We start from the raw sequence: 18,156 nt of genomic DNA on the forward strand, positions 1-18,156 counted from the left end.
TGTGTCAGCTGTTATATATATTTGCTTATGTTCGTTTGTCAGGCTGCAGCAGCTGGATGAGGAGAACAGTGAGCTGAGGTCATGTGTTCCTTGTCTTCGAGCAAACATCGAGAGGCTAGAAGAGGTGAGAGCAATGTTATCACATCTCCTGGTTTATCTTTTGCCTGTTTGTGCTTCTGCCACAGTTTTATCTCGACCCATACATTTCACCTCTTAGTGCGTTTCTCCTCCTGTTTTCACTTGTTTCAAACACTTCTTATCAACCTTAATTTTTTTGGTTTGTGTCTTTAGGAGAAGAGGAAGCTGCAGGATGAGACCGAGTCAATGACCGACAGGCTTCAGGACGAGACGGAGTCCCGCAGGAAGATGGCTGACAAGCTGAGCCATGAGCGCCACCAGAGCCAAAAGGAGAAGGAGTGCACTCAGGAGGTGGGACTGATCTGTTTATGTACAAAACACAAAAAACGCAAGCAGTCTGTGTACAAAATATTACAATAAAGCACTGAGTTAGACAACATCACTGCCATTTGTTAGCCATCCCGGGCTAAATTATACATTACTTGAAAGAATCTAATCTTTTTGCTCTGCACCTTTCATGTTCTGACTGATGCCTTTCTGATGTCACTTGATCTGTTTCTGTTACAGCTGATTGAAGACCTGCGTAAACAACTGGAGCACCTACAGCTGTACAAGTTGGAAGCTGAAGCAAAGAGAGGACGCACGCCTGGTGCAGGGTTACAGGAGTATCAGACCCGCACACGTGAAGCCGAGTTAGAGCAGGAGATCAAACGACTCAAACAGGTAGCGAGCCCGTTCTGAATTCTCCTCACTTTTTTCTCGTACTTGGATGTGTGCTGTATTGTTCTAGCTGTTGTGAGATGAATGAACGAAATAGCATCTCGACTGTAACCTCACATGACATTTGGCTTTACCTCTTAAGGACAACCGTACTCTGAAGGAGCAGAACGACGAATTAAACGGCCAGATTATCAACCTGAGCATCCAGGGAGCCAAGAATTTAATGTCGGCCTCCTTCTCTGACTCCCTGGCAGCTGAGATCAACTCTGTGTCTCGCGCAGAGGTAGGTTTAGGACACAAGAAAGCTTTGCCATTGGATCAATTAAATTTTCATTCTGTGACTTTGTTATCACTTGAACCCACTGACTTCTGTTTCTCTGCTTCTAGCTGATGGAGGCTATTCACAAACAGGAGGAGATCAACTACAGACTCCAGGACTACATCGACAAAATCATTGTGGCCATCATGGAGTCCAACCCCTCCATCCTAGAGGTCAAATAGACACCATACAGCCGGAGAGCGACTTCCAGTGACACCACAGGCTGTAAAATATATTCGAGACATAGTGATAAGAAAACTACCAAGAGAGGATGTAAAAATATTCATTTTGGTAGGAAAAAAAACGACGTACTCAACTCCTCCCCAGAAACAGAAAAATTGAAGATTTCTAAGAAGTCCATGGCTGTCAGTGAAAAATAAGCTGTTTTTTTAGTTGGATATCCCTCGAGTCTGTGCTTATTTGTGAGCGTATGTGTTTGCCTTCCTGAAAACACTTGGGTTCTGGTGACTTCCATGTATTTGGCTAGAGGGACCTGAGTCTCCCCTGTTGAGTGAGTGAATGTGTAAATGTTTTGGTCAGTATCATAAAGAGTAGAATATTTTCCCGTCCCTTCCCAAAAACAAAAGTGTCAACGTTTGATTGAGCTAAAAAACGATCAGACAATTTATACCTAAAGGCCTTAAATGAAAGGTGATCAAAGTATTCATTAACGATGCATATACCATACATGCCTCAGTTCAGTCGGTCTAGTCTTACTGCTGGTATGTGGGCTGAGATCTCCTGCACCGCGCTGAATCGTGTTTTAATCACAAAGCCGCATGAAGCTCTGGTCAGGAGGGAAGTAGTCTTTAACATTTTTAGAGCTTGCTGTGCCGCCTGCCAAGCCCCGTGTGTTCTGTCCTTTAACCAAGTTCAGCTGTCTTTCCAGTGAACCCGAGCGAGGGACATTTCTACCGGGCTGCAGATGAGAAACGCCTGGAGGGTTTCGTTTGTGTGTGCTGTTTGTGTGAGGTGTTCCACATTCATCTTTTGCTCTTAAGGTTTTGAAGAAGGTGGGTGAAACTAGGAGGAGTGACAAGAGCGACACAGTGTGAGCTTCGATGTCCCAAATGAGGGAACTGCGCGGTTTATAATTTGCTTCATCGTTTATTTTTACAATGAAACAGGGTCCTGGAGCTCAGGTGGGCTGGAGGCCTCAAGTGGAAAAGACACTACATTTCCCATCATTCCCTGGCACAAGCATTACATAACTCCAACTTAAATTATTGACTGGATAATGAAATAACGGCTCATACTGACTGTAAACTCTCCAAACACTTGAATTAAGCTTGAAGGGAAACAGACGAGTGATCCTGGAAGTTGTAGTTTTATTTTTTTTCACAGTACAACCCACCTGACTCCAGTGTTCTCTTGCTGAGTGAAAGTTGTAGGGAAGCTTCTCCAACATTTTGGGTTCTTTTTTCTGCACAAGTGATTTATTGTCAGTAAAAATGTTGACTGAAACGCTGACATTTAACAGCTTGTATGTGAAGAATCAAATGGTTGTATTTTTGCACTACGTTTTGATTTCATTATTGTTTTTGTTGATAGAAAAAAATGTTTATTGTGAAGGGATCAAATCATAAATGAAGATCATATCGAAGCCTGTTTGATGATAAAATGTGGGATTGTAACTACAGACATACCAGCAGTGTTGGGACTGGTGTGGACTGCAGACGTCCCATTTATGAAGAAAAAAAGCACCATGTTAATACAATACATATTTAATTGGATTTATTGAAGAACTCAACTGAATATACTGCAGCCATGTCTAAAGATTAGTTGAATTCTCATTTGCATACTGTATTTTTTCAGTCATCAGGAGTTCAGATGAGCTTCTCGCCGGCTGTCTGCCAGTTGTATCTTGACCTGATCTGCATATATCATTGAGGAGTCATGGCAGACCTTGGTAGCAATAATGCTTGGCAAGAAAGTGGACATTGGTGGAGGGCAGATTTATAAAGAACTGCTCTGTATTTCCTCTGCTGAAGCAATTTCTGCTTTTTGCTGTAAATCACAAGTACAGCAAGAAGACGTATGGACTGATTGTGTGCTTAATCGGTACTGTGCAGCCATCTTTCAATACTTCTGGACGTTTCTTTTCGACCTGGATAATGGACATTTGCATTGGATTTACACGCCAGGCATCTCGATGGATTTCTATCGCCGGAGTTGGGGAGGTTATTTTTGTCCAAACAGCATGGCGTTCTGCACCCATATCCTCAGAAGAATTCCTATTTTTCACCCAGTTCACCTCCAAATCTCACTGCTCTTCTTCACCTGCCACTCCGCAGAAAAAATGGCCTTGGATGTAAATGACTTGTACATGTAAAATTTTTTCTACACTCACTCTAGATTCTAGGTATTTTTATAGTGGGAAAAGAAAGGAGCATTTCTTTTTCTCGTCTTATGCTGAGAGACAGCTGCCTGTATTCTTCTCTAGCATGTAGCGTGTACAGTATCTGTTGGATTATTTTTTTTTCGTTTTCTCTCGTTTTAAATCACATGCAGATATTTATTCGACTCAACTCCGTGATCTGTTCTGCTGAAAATATGTTTGTACATTTTTGAATTCACGAGGGGAAATTTAATTTGCAGCGGATGAATTTGTGGGAGAATTTATTGATTTAAGGGAAAGTTTTTAAACAAAAAGCTATATCGTCTTTTGGGGTGAGTCGCCGTCGTGCGCAAAAAGCTTGAATGTGACCTGGTCGTTTGTTGAGGTCTGTGCACTCTTCCAATAACGCTGATGTTGCTTCGACCTCTTCGGGGTAGTGATTTAGATATGGCAGAGTGCGCAGTTTCTGCTGTTGTCTTCCCAGATGGAGTCAGGTACTGCATGGAAACACAGATTTCTTATTGTATATTTCTGATTCACTTATTTGACTGACAAATCATACGCTATAACATCCGTCAGTGGAGTTGTAGGTTGTGAGACCTCGTAATGACACCTGAAACCTCATATCCAGGCTTGCTGAGTTCAGCTTTTTGCCTTTTAGTGTGACTGGAGGTTTTCCCAGCAGATTTATTTCTCTTTAACAATGAATCATTTATGCTAAACAGCGGTAACAGGATGACACCGGCGGGCTTTTACTACACTTAATTCTCTCCTCGATTCATATTTTATCGTCTGTTTCTGACAGATAGTTTGAGGATTGGCAACAGTATGATTAGACAGTGAGACCACAGAGCTGATAAAACGTTTGCACTTTAACCGGATCTAATTTCTCCATTTTAACACCTGTTTTTAAAATGACCAAAGATAGATGTCTGGACTGATCACTTTATCTATCAGGGTTCGTGATCCCACTTTTTGGTAACATTTGCCTCTTCTTACAAATCACAAATCAACAGCTTGTCCTGGAAGAAAGAATAAGAACTGGCCTGCTAGTCTAAACACTGTGCCTCTGTGTCTCAAACTTTGCCTCTATACTAACCTGATATTGAGCCCTGGGAAAAGCACTGACCACCTGACTGTCAGTTTGTTAAATTATATTGATGAAACCTAAACTGTAAATATGAATTGTCATTTTTGTGGACTTTATTCTTTTCTTTTCCTCTCACGCTCACTTCCAGTGTCCAAAGAAAGTTTGCTCAAGGCACAAACATCACTACTGAAGTAGTGCATGGCTTGCCATTACGTGACATGGGAAGATTAAAAAGAGAATATTGTAGAAAAGAGAAACTGTAAAACTTAAATTTATTCCTATTTTCAAAGATAAATGTATAAATTATAACAGTATTGGTTACAGCTGTATATTATTTTTGAAGATCCCCAAAATGATCCAATCCTAATTGTTACTGGGGAAATATAATTTCAGTCATTGTAAAAAGAGAAAATTTAAAGGTAAGCAGTGAAAGTAAGATTAGAAAAATAAATGGAATAAAAGAACCTGTGTTTGGTTGTCGTTTCTTTATGTGTGTGTTTGCATGTACTGTGTCTGGAACCAGAGTTTATAACAGAAACTCGTATTAACAGAATTAATTTGGAAGAAGAAAACTCGCATCCTTCACTGCAACAAGCATCATAGTAAATCACTGCAGATTACATGTAATGTTCTAATGTGTCGGGCACTACTTTTTCTTACAGATACTGAAGCTCCATGTGTAGACACCAGGTCTGTCATTGTACTGATCACTGAAATATTTCACAGAATCAGAAGTGTTCCTCTGGTTTGTAGTTTTAATTTATGGCTCTTTTGTCCATCACTAGTCACAGAATACAGCAGGGGTGTTAAACTCATTTTAGTTCAGGGGCCACAATCAGCCCAATTTGATCTCAAGTGGGCCGGAGCAGCAAAATCACAGCATAATAACCTATAAATAACGACAACTCCAAATTTTTCCTTTGTTTTAGTGCAAAAAAGTGCATTCGGAAGATGTCCATATTTCAGGAATTATCTTTTTTTTACAAAACATTATGAACAAACTGAAATTTGTTAAAAAAATAAATTCAATTTCAGCAATATTATGCCTCAGTTTCTCATTTACACATTGCAACTTACAGATCAGAGTGTCTACAAAAGCCCGAAACATTTAGTCACAGCTATCTGGAACTGAACGATACAGTATTTTACTTTTAAAAAGAAAAAACAAGACAATATTACAAAAATGAGACGCATAACGACAAAAAGTGAGAAACAAAATGACAAAAAATGAGACATACCACACGAAACAATAAAAGGCAAAAAATTTGAAGTTATAAAGCAACCAAAAAAATGGACACAAACAAGACAAAAAAATGACAAATGTGAGAAACAAAATGGCAAAAATGAGATAAAAAACATCAGCTGGACAAAAAAGAAACAAAAAGACAAAAACATGACACATGACAAAAGTCAGACAGAAAAAGACAAAAAACAAAAACAAGACAAATTAAAGCTGCAAGCAGCGTTGGACGGGTCCTCGCATCCATGCTCGTCGTCGAATCCACGCACGTCCACCAGGTGGCGCTGCGACCGAGAGTGTATATTGGCCTATGGATGTGATCACGTCCGCACTCTGATGACACATATAACATTTCAGGCAGATCGGACCATGTCCAGGCTAGTTATAGAGCTTTTCCTTCTATCCACCAGGTGGCGTTATGACTGTGGCTGTATTTCAGCATGTGAATGTCATCAGGGCTGGACTCTGATCATACATGTAAAGTTTGAGGCAGATTAGAGTATGTTTAGGGCAGTTACACAGCAGTTGATGTGTCATGTCGAAGCATCAAAGTTTGGGAGCCTGCCATGGCCACGCCCTCAGACTTTTGTGGAGCATTTTGATAACTTTTGATCACCCATGCCTGGAGTACATCCTGGCTGAATTTCATATCTGTCGGTGTTACCCTGTTTGAGTTGATAGCTTTTCAAAATGTCTAAAAATGACCCAAAATTGAAGGTTGGTGTTAAATTCTAGAAAGAAGAAGAAGATTACAGAAAGAAAATACATAAAAAAGAAGCAATTAAATAAATGGGAAAAAGTTAAGACAATTAAACTTTTATAAAGTATGGGGGGAAAAAAGATGTAAGAAATTAAAGAATTGTATTTAATAAATAAACAGGAAATTTGTAAATAAGTGTTGTAGTCTTTTGCAGTTAATTGATGGATAGGCGTAGTGAGAGACAGCCAGACAATGGGGTAGAAATAAGAATGAGAACAACTAATATAGCACAGGGTTGCAAGCGGGAATCGAACCAGGGCCTCAGCATTGAGGACCACCTACATGCATCAGTGGCTTAACCCGCAGAGCTATATGATCACGCATGTTGGCTGTCAGCAAAGGTGTATCAATCCAATAGAAAGTCTAGGGGTAGGGTTCGGGTTACAGAGGAAGGTCCTGACAGTAGCAATGTACCAAAAACATGGATATAAAATTATACATTTTTTCATAATTTAATATTAAGTCACACTAGCCAAAAAATTCTTAGAATAAAGTTGGGGTTTTTCCTTCAGCCGTTGTGGTTGCACTGTACCTTTAGGTTATCTAGATCTACAACGGCTGAAGGAAAAACCACTGGATTAATTTCTCAGAATATTCGGCTGCTTAGTATTAACATTAAAAATATTTATGTGTAATATTAATTACCCTATTTTTTTCATTACAACTGTAAGGACCTTCCTCTCCAACCCTAACCCTACCCCTAGACTTTCTATTGGATTAATACACGTTTTCAAGACCAGAACATGTGTGGTCATGTAGCTCTACGGGTTACGCCTGTGATGTTCAGGACTCATTCTTGTATTTTACACTCTCTGATGTTTTCTTTTCTTCATGTCTAGTGTGTGAATCATTTCTGGTTTGTCTCTTCAGTGTCTCATGTGGCCCTGCAGCTTCTCCTCCTCCACCTCCTCCTGAAGCCTTCATCTTCTTCATCATCAGCTGCTCAGTGACTCTGTTGGACGTCTCACCGTGTGGCAGCAGCTCAGGTCAGTGGTGAAGATCCTCTTTATCAGCTCCACACCCACAGACGTAGTGAACGCAGCGTCTGTTGTTGTGCTAATAAGAAGCTGCATCTGAGCATCAGCAGCTCTGTTCACTCCAGCCTCAGTCACACATGGAGTCAGAGCAACACTCTGTCAGAGCTGATTCCTCAATGTTAGATCTGATTAATCTCTCTCTAGTAACAGGTTATGTACCACAGGCTTTTAAGGTTGCTGTAATCAAACCTTTACTTAAAAAGCCCACTCTAGATCCAGATGTTTTAGCCAACTATAGACCAGTTTCCAACCTCCCATTTCTCTCCAAAATTCTGGAAAGAACAGTTGCAAATCAATTATGTGAACATTTACAAAGGAATAGCTTGTTTGAAGAGTTTCAGTCAGGCTTCAGAGTGCATCATAGCACAGAAACAGCTCTGGTGAAAGTTACTAATGACCTTCTCATAGCGTCAGATAATGGACTGGTCTCTATACTTATTTTATTGGACCTTAGTGCAGCATTCGATACAATCGACCACAAACTTTTATTACAGCGACTAGAACATTCTATTGGCATTAAAGGGACAGCACTGGACTGGTTTAAATCCTACTTATCAGACAGGTTCCAGTTTGTGCATGTCAACAATGACTCTTCTGAGCATACTAGGGTTAATCATGGAGTTCCTCAGGGTTCTGTCTTAGGACCAATACTGTTCACATTATACATGCTTCCCTTAGGCAACATTATTAGGAAGCACTGTATTAATTTCCATTGTTATGCTGACGACACTCAATTGTATTTATCTATGAAGCCAAATGAAACTAATCAGCTAGCTAGACTGCAAGATTGTCTTAAGGACATAAAGACCTGGATGACCTATAATTTCTTACTACTAAATTCAGACAAGACTGAAGTCATTGTATTTGGCCCCAAACATCTTAGAGAATTGCTTTCAAAGCATATAGCTACTCTGGATGGCATTACATTGGCCTCCAGTACTACTGTGAGGAACCTCGGTGTTATCTTTGACCAGGACATGTCCTTTAACTCGCACATAAAACAAATCTGTAGGGCTTCCTTTTTCCACCTGAGAAATACTGTGAAAATCAGGAACATCCTGTCTCAGAGTGATGCAGAAAAACTAGTCCATGCATTTGTTACTTCTAGGCTTGACTACTGTAATTCCTTATTATCAGGTTGTCCCAATAGCTCTCTGAAACATCTACAGCTGATCCAAAATGCTGCAGCCAGAGTACTGACGGGAGTTAGCAAGAGAGATCATATTTCTCCTATATTGGATTCTCTTCATTGGCTTCCTGTTAAATCTAGAATAGAATTCAAAATCCTTCTTCTGACATATAAAGCTCTTAACAACCAATCTCCATCATATCTTAAAGACCTGATAGTACCATATTATCCTAGCAGAACTCTTCGCTCTCAGACTGCAGGCTTACTTGTTGTTCCTAGAATCTCTAAAAGTAGAATGGGAGGCAGAGCCTTCAGTTATCAGGCGCCTCTCCTGTGGAACCAGCTCCCAGTTTGGGTTCGGGAGGCGGACACCCTCTCTATTTTTAAGACCAGGCTTAAAACCTTCCTTTTCGACAAAGCTTATAGTTAGGGCTGACTGGGGGACCCTGACGGGGTATGCTTGTGTTTTCATTTGCACAACTGACTTCCCCTCTTGACGTCCCTTAGTTCTGCCCCTAGTTATGCTGCTATAGGCCTAGACTGCTGGGGAACCTCTCTTGATGCACTGAGCCCTTCTCTAACTACCTATGTATTTACTACATATACCATTATTGCATTACATTCACTCTGTTTCTTTCTGTGTCCTTTCTCCGAGTGTCCCTGGTCCCAGAGCTGGATGCTGGATGCTTCAGATGTGTGGCTGTGTTTTATGGTCCTTGTGTCCCACCCCCCACCTCTCTATCTCTACCCCTCTATCTCTACCTCTACCCCTCTATCTCTACCTTTCTACCTCTTCTGTCCCTCTCAACCCGCCCGGCCAGCAGGCAGATGGTTCCCCCCACATTAGAGCCGGGTTCTGCTCGAGGTTTTTTTCCCTGTTAAAAGGGTGTTTTCCTTGCCACTGTCGCCTTTTGGCTTGCTCTGGGGGTCAGGCATATGGGTTCTGTAAAGCGTCTCGAGACAATTTGACTGTAATTGGCGCTATATAAATAAAATTGAATTGAAAATTGAATTGAACTGAGAGCTCTCAGCAGTTTTCTACCCATTTAAGAACAGGACAAACCGAACAAGCTGTTGTATCGATTTGTCCACGATTTCCTCTCATGTGTCCATTTTAAGGAGTTTGCAGTCAACCAAGGCCGACTCAGAATCACTCCCACCGGGAAGATCTGTGAAGGAAGGTCCACCCGGCTGGTCCAGAAGCTCCGGTCCAGCAGAGCAGCGTCAGGATGGAGACGTAACCGGGTGAGTTAACTAGAGAGGCGACACATTCACATAGAAAATCCAACAATTCCTTCTGTTTTTACAGTTTGTGACTCTGGTAAATGGTGTCATTTTTCAAAGCTGGTGGGTTTTGGGCTTCACAGATTGAACCTAAATGCTTTTCTTAAACAAACTGCTGAGCTGCTGCACAGTGAAATGTTTGAGTGGAGCTCAGGATGAAAGCATCAGAGCTGTTTTACATGTTTTTATGTTCAGCTAATATCATTTCCTCTGGACAATGTTTGTGGTGTTAGAAGTGGACGTTTGTAGGGAGTTTTCAGTTGTGATACTTTAATGCATAAATATTTGCAGTGGTGGTTTCACTGCAAGCATCTACTGATGTCACCAGTGAAGTAAATAAAAACAGCATTTGTTGAACTTTACGCCTCTCAGTGTCTGCAGTTAGTTTAGCTGAATCAATGCAAAGATATTTCTATTTTTCTACATGACAGGAATGTCAGTGAAATCCAAATGCTAAGAATAAACAAGTGATCTGCCTGGTCACAGATCCCACTTTAATCCAAAATAAAGACTTTGCAAGGAAATGAACTTGAAATATGAGCCACCAGTAAAAGTTGTGATCAGACAGAAGGGCCTGTATTTTATCTTTGGAGAAGTTTAACATGTAAGTTTGTGCAGCTGATCAGTGGTGAGGCCTGTGGATGACTGGAGATGTGTGTGGACACTTAGACGAAGCAGCAAATGTGTTGAAAATGAGTTGTCTTCTCAGAGTCTTGAAGATGTTTTGTCAGAGCTAAGAAAGAAGTAAGAGATCCTGCAGGTGATTGTTGAGTGGTGTTGAGGAATTTGAATGTAGAGGAATAGCAAAGAGATTTTGAAGATATTTAAGCCATAAGTTGTATTTTATTTGTTTGCTGTTCTCTCCCATTTGTAGTGAAGAGAAGTGATTTGACATGAAGAATGTGATTTGTGTGGCTTTGAAATTGTGTTAAAATGTAAAAATGAGTGATGAGGAGAAGAGTGTGACTTTTTAGTATTGTGTTTTTTAGCGTGTTCTTTAAAAGTTGTAGGTAGATTATCTTCTTTTTTTGATTTTGTGGATTGTTTTTTTTTCTTTCAGTGTTGATGTCACCGCCTTGACGAATAGAAGAAAAGGGCAAAATTTGCCAAAAATCTGCCTTCGTGCCTTCGTGCCTTCGTGCCTTCGTGCCTTCGTGCCTTCGTGCCTTCGTGCCTTCGTGCCTTCGTGCCTTCGTGCCTTCGTGCCTTCGTGCCTTCGTGCCTTCGTGCCTTCGTGCCTTCGTGCCTTCGTGCCTTCGTGCCTTCGTGCCTTCGTGCCTTCGTGCCTTCGTGCCTTCGTGCCTTCGTGCCTTCGTGCCTTCGTGCCTTCGTGCCTTCGTGCCTTCGTGCCTTCGTGCCTTCGTGCCTTCGTGCCTTCGTGCCTTCGTGCCTTCGTGCCTTCGTGCCTTCGTGCCTTCGTGCCTTCGTGCCTTCGTGCCTTCGTGCCTTCGTGCCTTCGTGCCTTCGTGCCTTCGTGCCTTCGTGCCTTCGTGCCTTCGTGCCTTCGTGCCTTCGTGCCTTCGTGCCTTCGTGCCTTGCTTATGGGTAAATCTCCTTGTTTTCCTTTTTCCCAGGATCCTTCCTTGAAGTCCAGTCCAGTCCAGTGACACTCCACACCACAGACCACAACCTTTCCACTCCACTATCACCCTCCACAAGGTTCCCAGCAGGGATTCGAACCATGACCGTCCACATGACAGACACACACCCTCTGTGTGAGCTATCTGTCACACAAGGTCCTTGGTGGAGTTTGTTGTAATGATGGTTGCAAGAGGTTGTCATGCAGCCAAAGTGTAAAAAGAGCCTTGAGCTGGATTCCAACCAAGGACCTCCTGGATGAGAGGCAGATAACTTACCACTGCACTATCCTTCCTACTGGGTGTAGCTGTTAGTTTTCGTAAATGATGGTACACAAAAGTATTAAGGAAGTGAAGATAATAAAGGTACTAAGGTACCAGGGAGGCAAAAAACTTACCTCTACACCACCTGTCCTACAAGATGTTGCTCTAACTTTGCTTAAATGATGCTATCAATTAGTACTGGCGCAACCAAACGACAAATAAAAGGTGTGAGTGGAGATCTGAATCATGTGAGGTTTGTTTCTGAGACTGAATACACCTGATCTCATCTGATCTGCAAAGCTAAGCAGGGTTGGGCCTGGTTAGTATTTGGATGGGAGACTACCTGGGAATACCAGGTGCTGTAAGCTTTTTACTTCTCCTCACAACCTGAACAACACACTGCTAGCGACAGCTATCAACTAAAACCTCTTGGTTTCTTTATTATACACTCTATGAGGTGGATAAGCTGCAGCTCATGCTGATTTATTGCTGCTTCTGGTTGAAGCCAAAGAACAAAGGCTTCACCTGTTGGAGCAGCTGATGTCCTGCAGCCTCTTCACCACAGAAAGCCTCTGACAGCTTCAATTCTTTACACTCTGACTGCAAGACACCAATCACATAGGAACATTTACATGTATGGAACAAAGAGCTGAGCTGACACTTAACATATGTTTGAGCATTTATTGATAAAGACATTCAAACATGTCTAGAGATAGAACACCAACGCACGGTGTAAGAAAGGTCAGAACAGACTTCACCTGCTCAGGAAACTGAGGTCCTTCGGGGTGCAGGGAGCAATTCTGAGGACCTTTTATGGTTGTGTGGTGGTATCAGCCATCCTGTATGGACTGGTCTGCTGGAGCAGCAGCATCACGGCTGCAGACAGGAAGAGACTAAAGAAACTGGTTAAGAAAGCAAGCTCTGTCCTGGGCTGGTGGTAGACAGGAGGATGATGACAAAGCTGTTGTCTATCATGGAGGACATCTCCCACCCCCTGCAGGAAACAGGACCATCACCGGCAGCTCCTTCAGGGACAGACTGCTTCACCCACGATGTTTGAAGGAGGTCCTTCCTTCCTGCAGCAGTCAGACTGTGTTCAATCAAGCCTGCTCCCAGTAGTTCAGATCACCCATGAAGTAACTGCAATAAAATGTAAATAAGTCAATATGTGCAATTTCACAGGGTTTTTTTTTTTTTACAAGCATTTCTATTTCTTCTCTAAGGAGAAAGCATCTATTTATATCTGAGTGCTGCTTTTTTTTTTTTTTTAACTTTTTTTCCTATCTGCTACTGCCACACTGAAAATTTCCCCACTGCAGGATCTACCTATCCATCCATCTATCTATGGTCCATCTACCTCCCTACCTATCTATCCATCCATCCATCCATCCATCCATCCATCCATCCATCCATCCATCCATCCATCCATCCATCCATCCATCTCTCTCACAGATGTGGGGGTTGATTCACCTGTTCTCAATCACCTTAATCCACGAAGGCCCGGTTCTTCATTCTTCCGCTCTCTGCCAGACCACAGACTTTGAAACCAGAACCTTTCTCCTACAATTAGTCTGGTTTCCCCTTTTTGTTTTCACCTTGGTTTAGTTATCCTTTCTGTGTTGGTTTTAGTTTCATTCGTTAAATAAACTCCTTGTAATCTTTGACCTGTGTCTGCAGATGTCCTGTGACACCAATGATCCCATCTGATATTTAGCATGTTTTCAATTATTGGTCCCATTTCTTAAAAAAAAAAAAAAAAAAAAAAAAAAGCCCCCTGAAATCTGATCAGATAAATGAATGTGAAACTACTTTGGGTCTGCTGCAGCTGCCTCCCTCTGATCTTGTTCCTGCCCACAGCACAATCTGATCAGTGAAACACTGAAGGACAACTTCAGCATGTAAAACATAAATAAGCAAAGGCTGCAACTCGTGATTATTTTAATTTTAACTTAACTTTATGTGCTGTTCAAAAACTTTATTTTTTCTGCAAATGTGTAGTGATTCCAAATCTTGGTTATTGATCTCCTTGATTACAAAAAAAATCTGTATCGACCCGGAAAAAAAACAAACATGTCAGGCACCCTATGATGTTAACTGTTTGCCTGAATGTTTTTGTTTAAAATCCTCAGTAATAACCTTTGACTGGTTGCTCTTAACCCTGTAAAACTCACTGCTGCAAAAATACAACATCAGCTTATTTTTTAATTACTATTTTCTATTATATATATCTGAAATAAACCCTAATCTGTGGGTCTGACAGCAGCGTGAGGTCAAAGAAGCTGCCATCAGCTGCTGCACTTCTGTCCGTCCAGCAGATGGAGCCATGGAGCTGCAGTGAAGTGAAGAGCAGCACAAGGCAACCACCACTTCCATCCACTGACGCATTCAATTTGACTGACGCTAATGTTTTATTGACTTCCAACCACTAAACCAATATGATCACTGATGCACTGAGCTGAAGAAGTAATGTTACATTTCAAACATAACTGGGGAAATAACCGAAACTTCTTCCTTAGGAAAGGAGAAAGTATAAGAGTATAAAGGCAGTGCAAGAATAAATAAGAAAAAAACGGTGCAAAAATTGCCCATAGCATTATATACAGATGACTTTATTCTTAAAAAAAAACAACAACAAACATGTAGAAGACTATATACAGAGGATCAGGTTTCAGGTATAGATAGATCGACAGATGAATCCTTACTGTGAAAATATTTAAAGACATTGAACATTGTGCAATATAAGGTCAGTCAGCAGCCTCAGTTCATGCACCAAGAAAACTTTTATGCATTTTTTAAAAATAAATTTTCTCCATTTACAAGGCAGGGAGATAACCGAAACTTCTTCCTTAATAGTTCCTGTTTAGTTTGTATGCTGTGGTGTCAGGATTACTACACGTGGAAATGAATATCAAATTAAAATCATTTCCATATCTTGACAAGTTGTTGCGATCAAAAAGTAAACTAAAGCTGCAAGCAGCGTTGGACGGGTCCTCGCATCCTTGCTGGTCGGCGAATCCACGCACATCCACCAGGTGGCGCTGCGACCGAGAGTGCATGTCGGCCTATGGATGCGATGAGGGCTGGACTCTGATCACACGTGCAAAATTTCAGGCAGATTGGAGCATATTCAGGCTACTTCTAGAGCTTTTCCTGTCCATCCACCAGGTGGCGCTGCGACCGAGAGTGTATATTGGCCTATGGATGTGATCAGGGTCAGACTCTGATCACACGTAAAATTTCAGGCAGATCGGACCATGTACAGGCTAGTTATAGAGCATTTCCTTCCAACCACCAGGTGGCGCTGCGACCGAGAGTTTATGTCGGCCTATGGATGTGATCAGGACTGGACTCTGATCACACCTGTAAAGTTTGAGGCAGATTGGAGCATGTTTAGGGCAGTTACACAGCAGTTGATGTTTCATGGCGAAGCATCAAAATTCACGAGGCCGCCATGGCCACGCCCTCAGACTTAAGGTGAGCATTTTGATAACTTTTGATCACCCATGCCTGGACTACATCCTGGCCGAATTTCAGCTCTCTCGGTGTTACCCTATGTGAGTTTATAGCTTTTGAAAATGTACAAAAATGACCCAAAATCGTCAAAACATATGACATATAATTCAAAATGGCCGACTTCCTGTTGGGTTTTGGGCATGGCTGTCAATTACATTTTGGTGTGTCTTGACGAGTTACATATGCCTACCAAGTTTCATAATTCTAGGTGACACGTACTGGCCGTAGTAAATGTTTGAAATTTTCCAGGTGGCGCTATGGAGCCATTTTGCCAAACACATGTGCAGTTTCCCTAAAATCTGAAATGGGTTGCCGGTCCAGATGTGTGTGGCAATTTTGGCGAGCATTTGAGCATTTTTAACCTGTCAAAAAGTACTTTGTTTATTCCGGCAACGATACGTTGCCACGGCAACAGCGTTTTATGAATCGTCAAAATCTTCACACTGTGCCATCGTCAATGTGTGGTCACTCACCTGACCAATTTTCAGAATCATATGACAAAGTATCAGGCAATGGCACGTGCAAATATGACAATTTCTTCCTGTTGCCAATAGGTGGCGCTATGAGTATTTCTAAATTTATGAATGTGGATGTGTTCAAAACCGGACTGGTGTCCAAGTTTGGTCCGGATTGGATCATTTCCAGCTGAGATATTAATAATTCAATTTTTATGGCGAGAAATCGAAATTCGCCGCAATGCCACAGACACGCCCCTTGACGACGAGTCACCATTTTCTTTGGGAATCATCATCAATGTGTTCAGGCTTATGTTACCACATTTGAGGTGAATCTGATCAACGTGCTAAGAATAGTACATCAAAGTGTGAAAAATGTCAATTTCCTGCTACCACAAGGTGGCGCTATGACTGTGAATGAATATAACCACATGGATATTGTCAGGGCTGGACATTGATCACACATGTCAAATTTCAGGCAGATTGGACCATGTACAGCTGAGTTAGACACCACTTCCTGTTTCATGGCGAAGGATCCATTTTTTTGGGAGTCGCCATGGCCACGCCCTTTGAAATGAAATGAACATTTTGATAATTTTTCATCAGGTCGCGTGTTTGCATATATTGGCCAAATTTGACGTCTGTCGGACTTATCCCCGATGAGTTATTAATTTTGAAAAATTTACAGCTAATTCAAGATGGCCGACTTCCTGTTGGTGTTAGGGCGTGGTCATGATTGACTTTTTTGGGTTTCCTGATGTGCTGAATATGCATACAAAATTTTGTAGCTGTACATGAAACATCGTGCAAGTTGGCCTAATGACCAAATTTTCAATTTTCCAGGGGGCGCTATGGAGCCATTTTGCCACACACATGCGCAACTCCCATAAAATATCAAATTTTTCGCGAGGCCTGATGAGCATGCCACGTTTGATGCGTTTTGGGGTATGATAAGGCCGCCAAAAAGGCAATTCAAAAGTCCGGAAAAGAATAATAATAATAATAATAATAATAATAATAATAATAATAATAATAATAATAATAATAATAATAATAATAAATAATTCCTTGCATTCCAATAGGGTCTTCGCACCAGTCGGTGCTCGGACCCTAATAATAAATAATTCCTTGCATTCCAATAGGGTCTTCGCACCATTCGGTGCTCGGACCCTAAATATTACAAAAATGAGACACAAAATGACAAAACAGCAATATAGTATTTTAGTTTATGATCAAAACAACCTGTTAAGGTCTCAAAATTATTTTAAATTTAAAGTTTTACAAATATAAAAATTGCAGTTAATGTCTTCTCTGTAATTATTACACTTATCAAAGTCGTCCTGTGGGCCAGATTGGAGCTTGGCTGCGTGTTTGACACCCCTGGAATACTGTGTCTCTGACCTATCAGCACCACCTGCTGGTTGTAAACATGTTTTATATGTTTCCTCCAGTGGTGGAAGAAGTATTCTGATCTTATTCTTCAGTCTAACACCACTCTGTGAATGTACTCTAAGTAAAAGTCCTCCATTCAGAAGTTAACTTAAGTAAATGTATATAGGTATTATCTGCCAAATTTACTTAAAGCATCTAAAGCAAAAGTAATTTTTGTGAAGAAAACTGATGCCTACTGTTATATCTGCTGTTTTTGAATGAATATTTCACCTGCATTTGTTGTATTTTACTGCTGGGCTTACTTTAACTTTATAGTTCATCTACACCAATGCATCATACTCCATAAGATCACCACTTTAAGTGCTTTATTGTCATATGCAGCAAATTAGCAAGTTTTCAGTGCAATGAAACTTGTAGCTCATTGTGTCTCTGCCTCGTGCTGTGATTAACATTTATACAGAATGACTGATAACACAGAGACACGTAGGGAAATATCAAATATATATAAATACTGACCATTTACTGTATATGTGTTCTACATATCAGTGTTGGCTGTATGAGCAACTGATAAGAGAAATTTTGTCTTTAAAAGCATGTTGTTGAAATCTGTCAACAAACAACGGAGAAATGTCTTTCTGGAATTTTATTAAAGTATTTGGAAATGGGCTTATGAACATGTGAATGTCAGAGATGTCCACAGCAAAGACCAAAACAGCTCTTTTTTTAAATACTTGTAGTCCCACACTTCCCTTGCATAATCTGGCACAAGCTGGTTATTTTTCTCTGCATTATAAATAGCTTCAACTCACCTTGAACTCTCACCCTGAAAGATCCCAGGTACTCTCTCTCTCTCTCTCTTTTTCTAAATTTATGCAAACAATCCGATATTAAGTCACGGTTTTCACTGGACTTACATAGTTTTAATTTATTAGGTTGCTTGTTGTCATTATTTGACGTATT

At 41.0% G+C, this 18,156-nt stretch overlaps 1 protein-coding gene and 1 long non-coding RNA gene across 4 annotated transcripts in view; both read left to right on the forward strand.

Annotated features, from left to right (window-relative positions):
• rab11fip3 (RAB11 family interacting protein 3 (class II)) overlaps positions 1 to 5,009 on the forward strand; it is a 32,158-nt gene extending 27,149 nt beyond the window's left edge. For all 3 annotated transcript variants that reach the window (XM_023287065.3, XM_023287066.3, XM_023287067.3), the window contains 5 exons: positions 43 to 124; positions 292 to 429; positions 646 to 801; positions 941 to 1,081; positions 1,186 to 5,009. In XM_023287065.3, the coding sequence (XP_023142833.2) occupies positions 43 to 124; positions 292 to 429; positions 646 to 801; positions 941 to 1,081; positions 1,186 to 1,299 (631 nt within the window). In that variant the 3' untranslated portion in view covers positions 1,300 to 5,009. The remainder of the gene's footprint in view (positions 1 to 42; positions 125 to 291; positions 430 to 645; positions 802 to 940; positions 1,082 to 1,185) is intronic.
• Positions 5,010 to 7,241: 2,232 nt separating this feature from the next.
• LOC129347378 (uncharacterized) lies at positions 7,242 to 11,101 on the forward strand. The gene is made up of 3 exons (XR_008599457.1): positions 7,242 to 7,531; positions 9,831 to 9,956; positions 11,056 to 11,101. It is a non-coding gene; the product is annotated as an uncharacterized LOC129347378 (long non-coding RNA).
• Positions 11,102 to 18,156: the final 7,055 nt, after the last annotated feature.

The sequence above is a fragment of the Amphiprion ocellaris genome, chromosome 18, assembly GCF_022539595.1.
Source record: "Amphiprion ocellaris isolate individual 3 ecotype Okinawa chromosome 18, ASM2253959v1, whole genome shotgun sequence".
Taxonomy (NCBI): Eukaryota; Metazoa; Chordata; class Actinopteri; family Pomacentridae; genus Amphiprion; species Amphiprion ocellaris.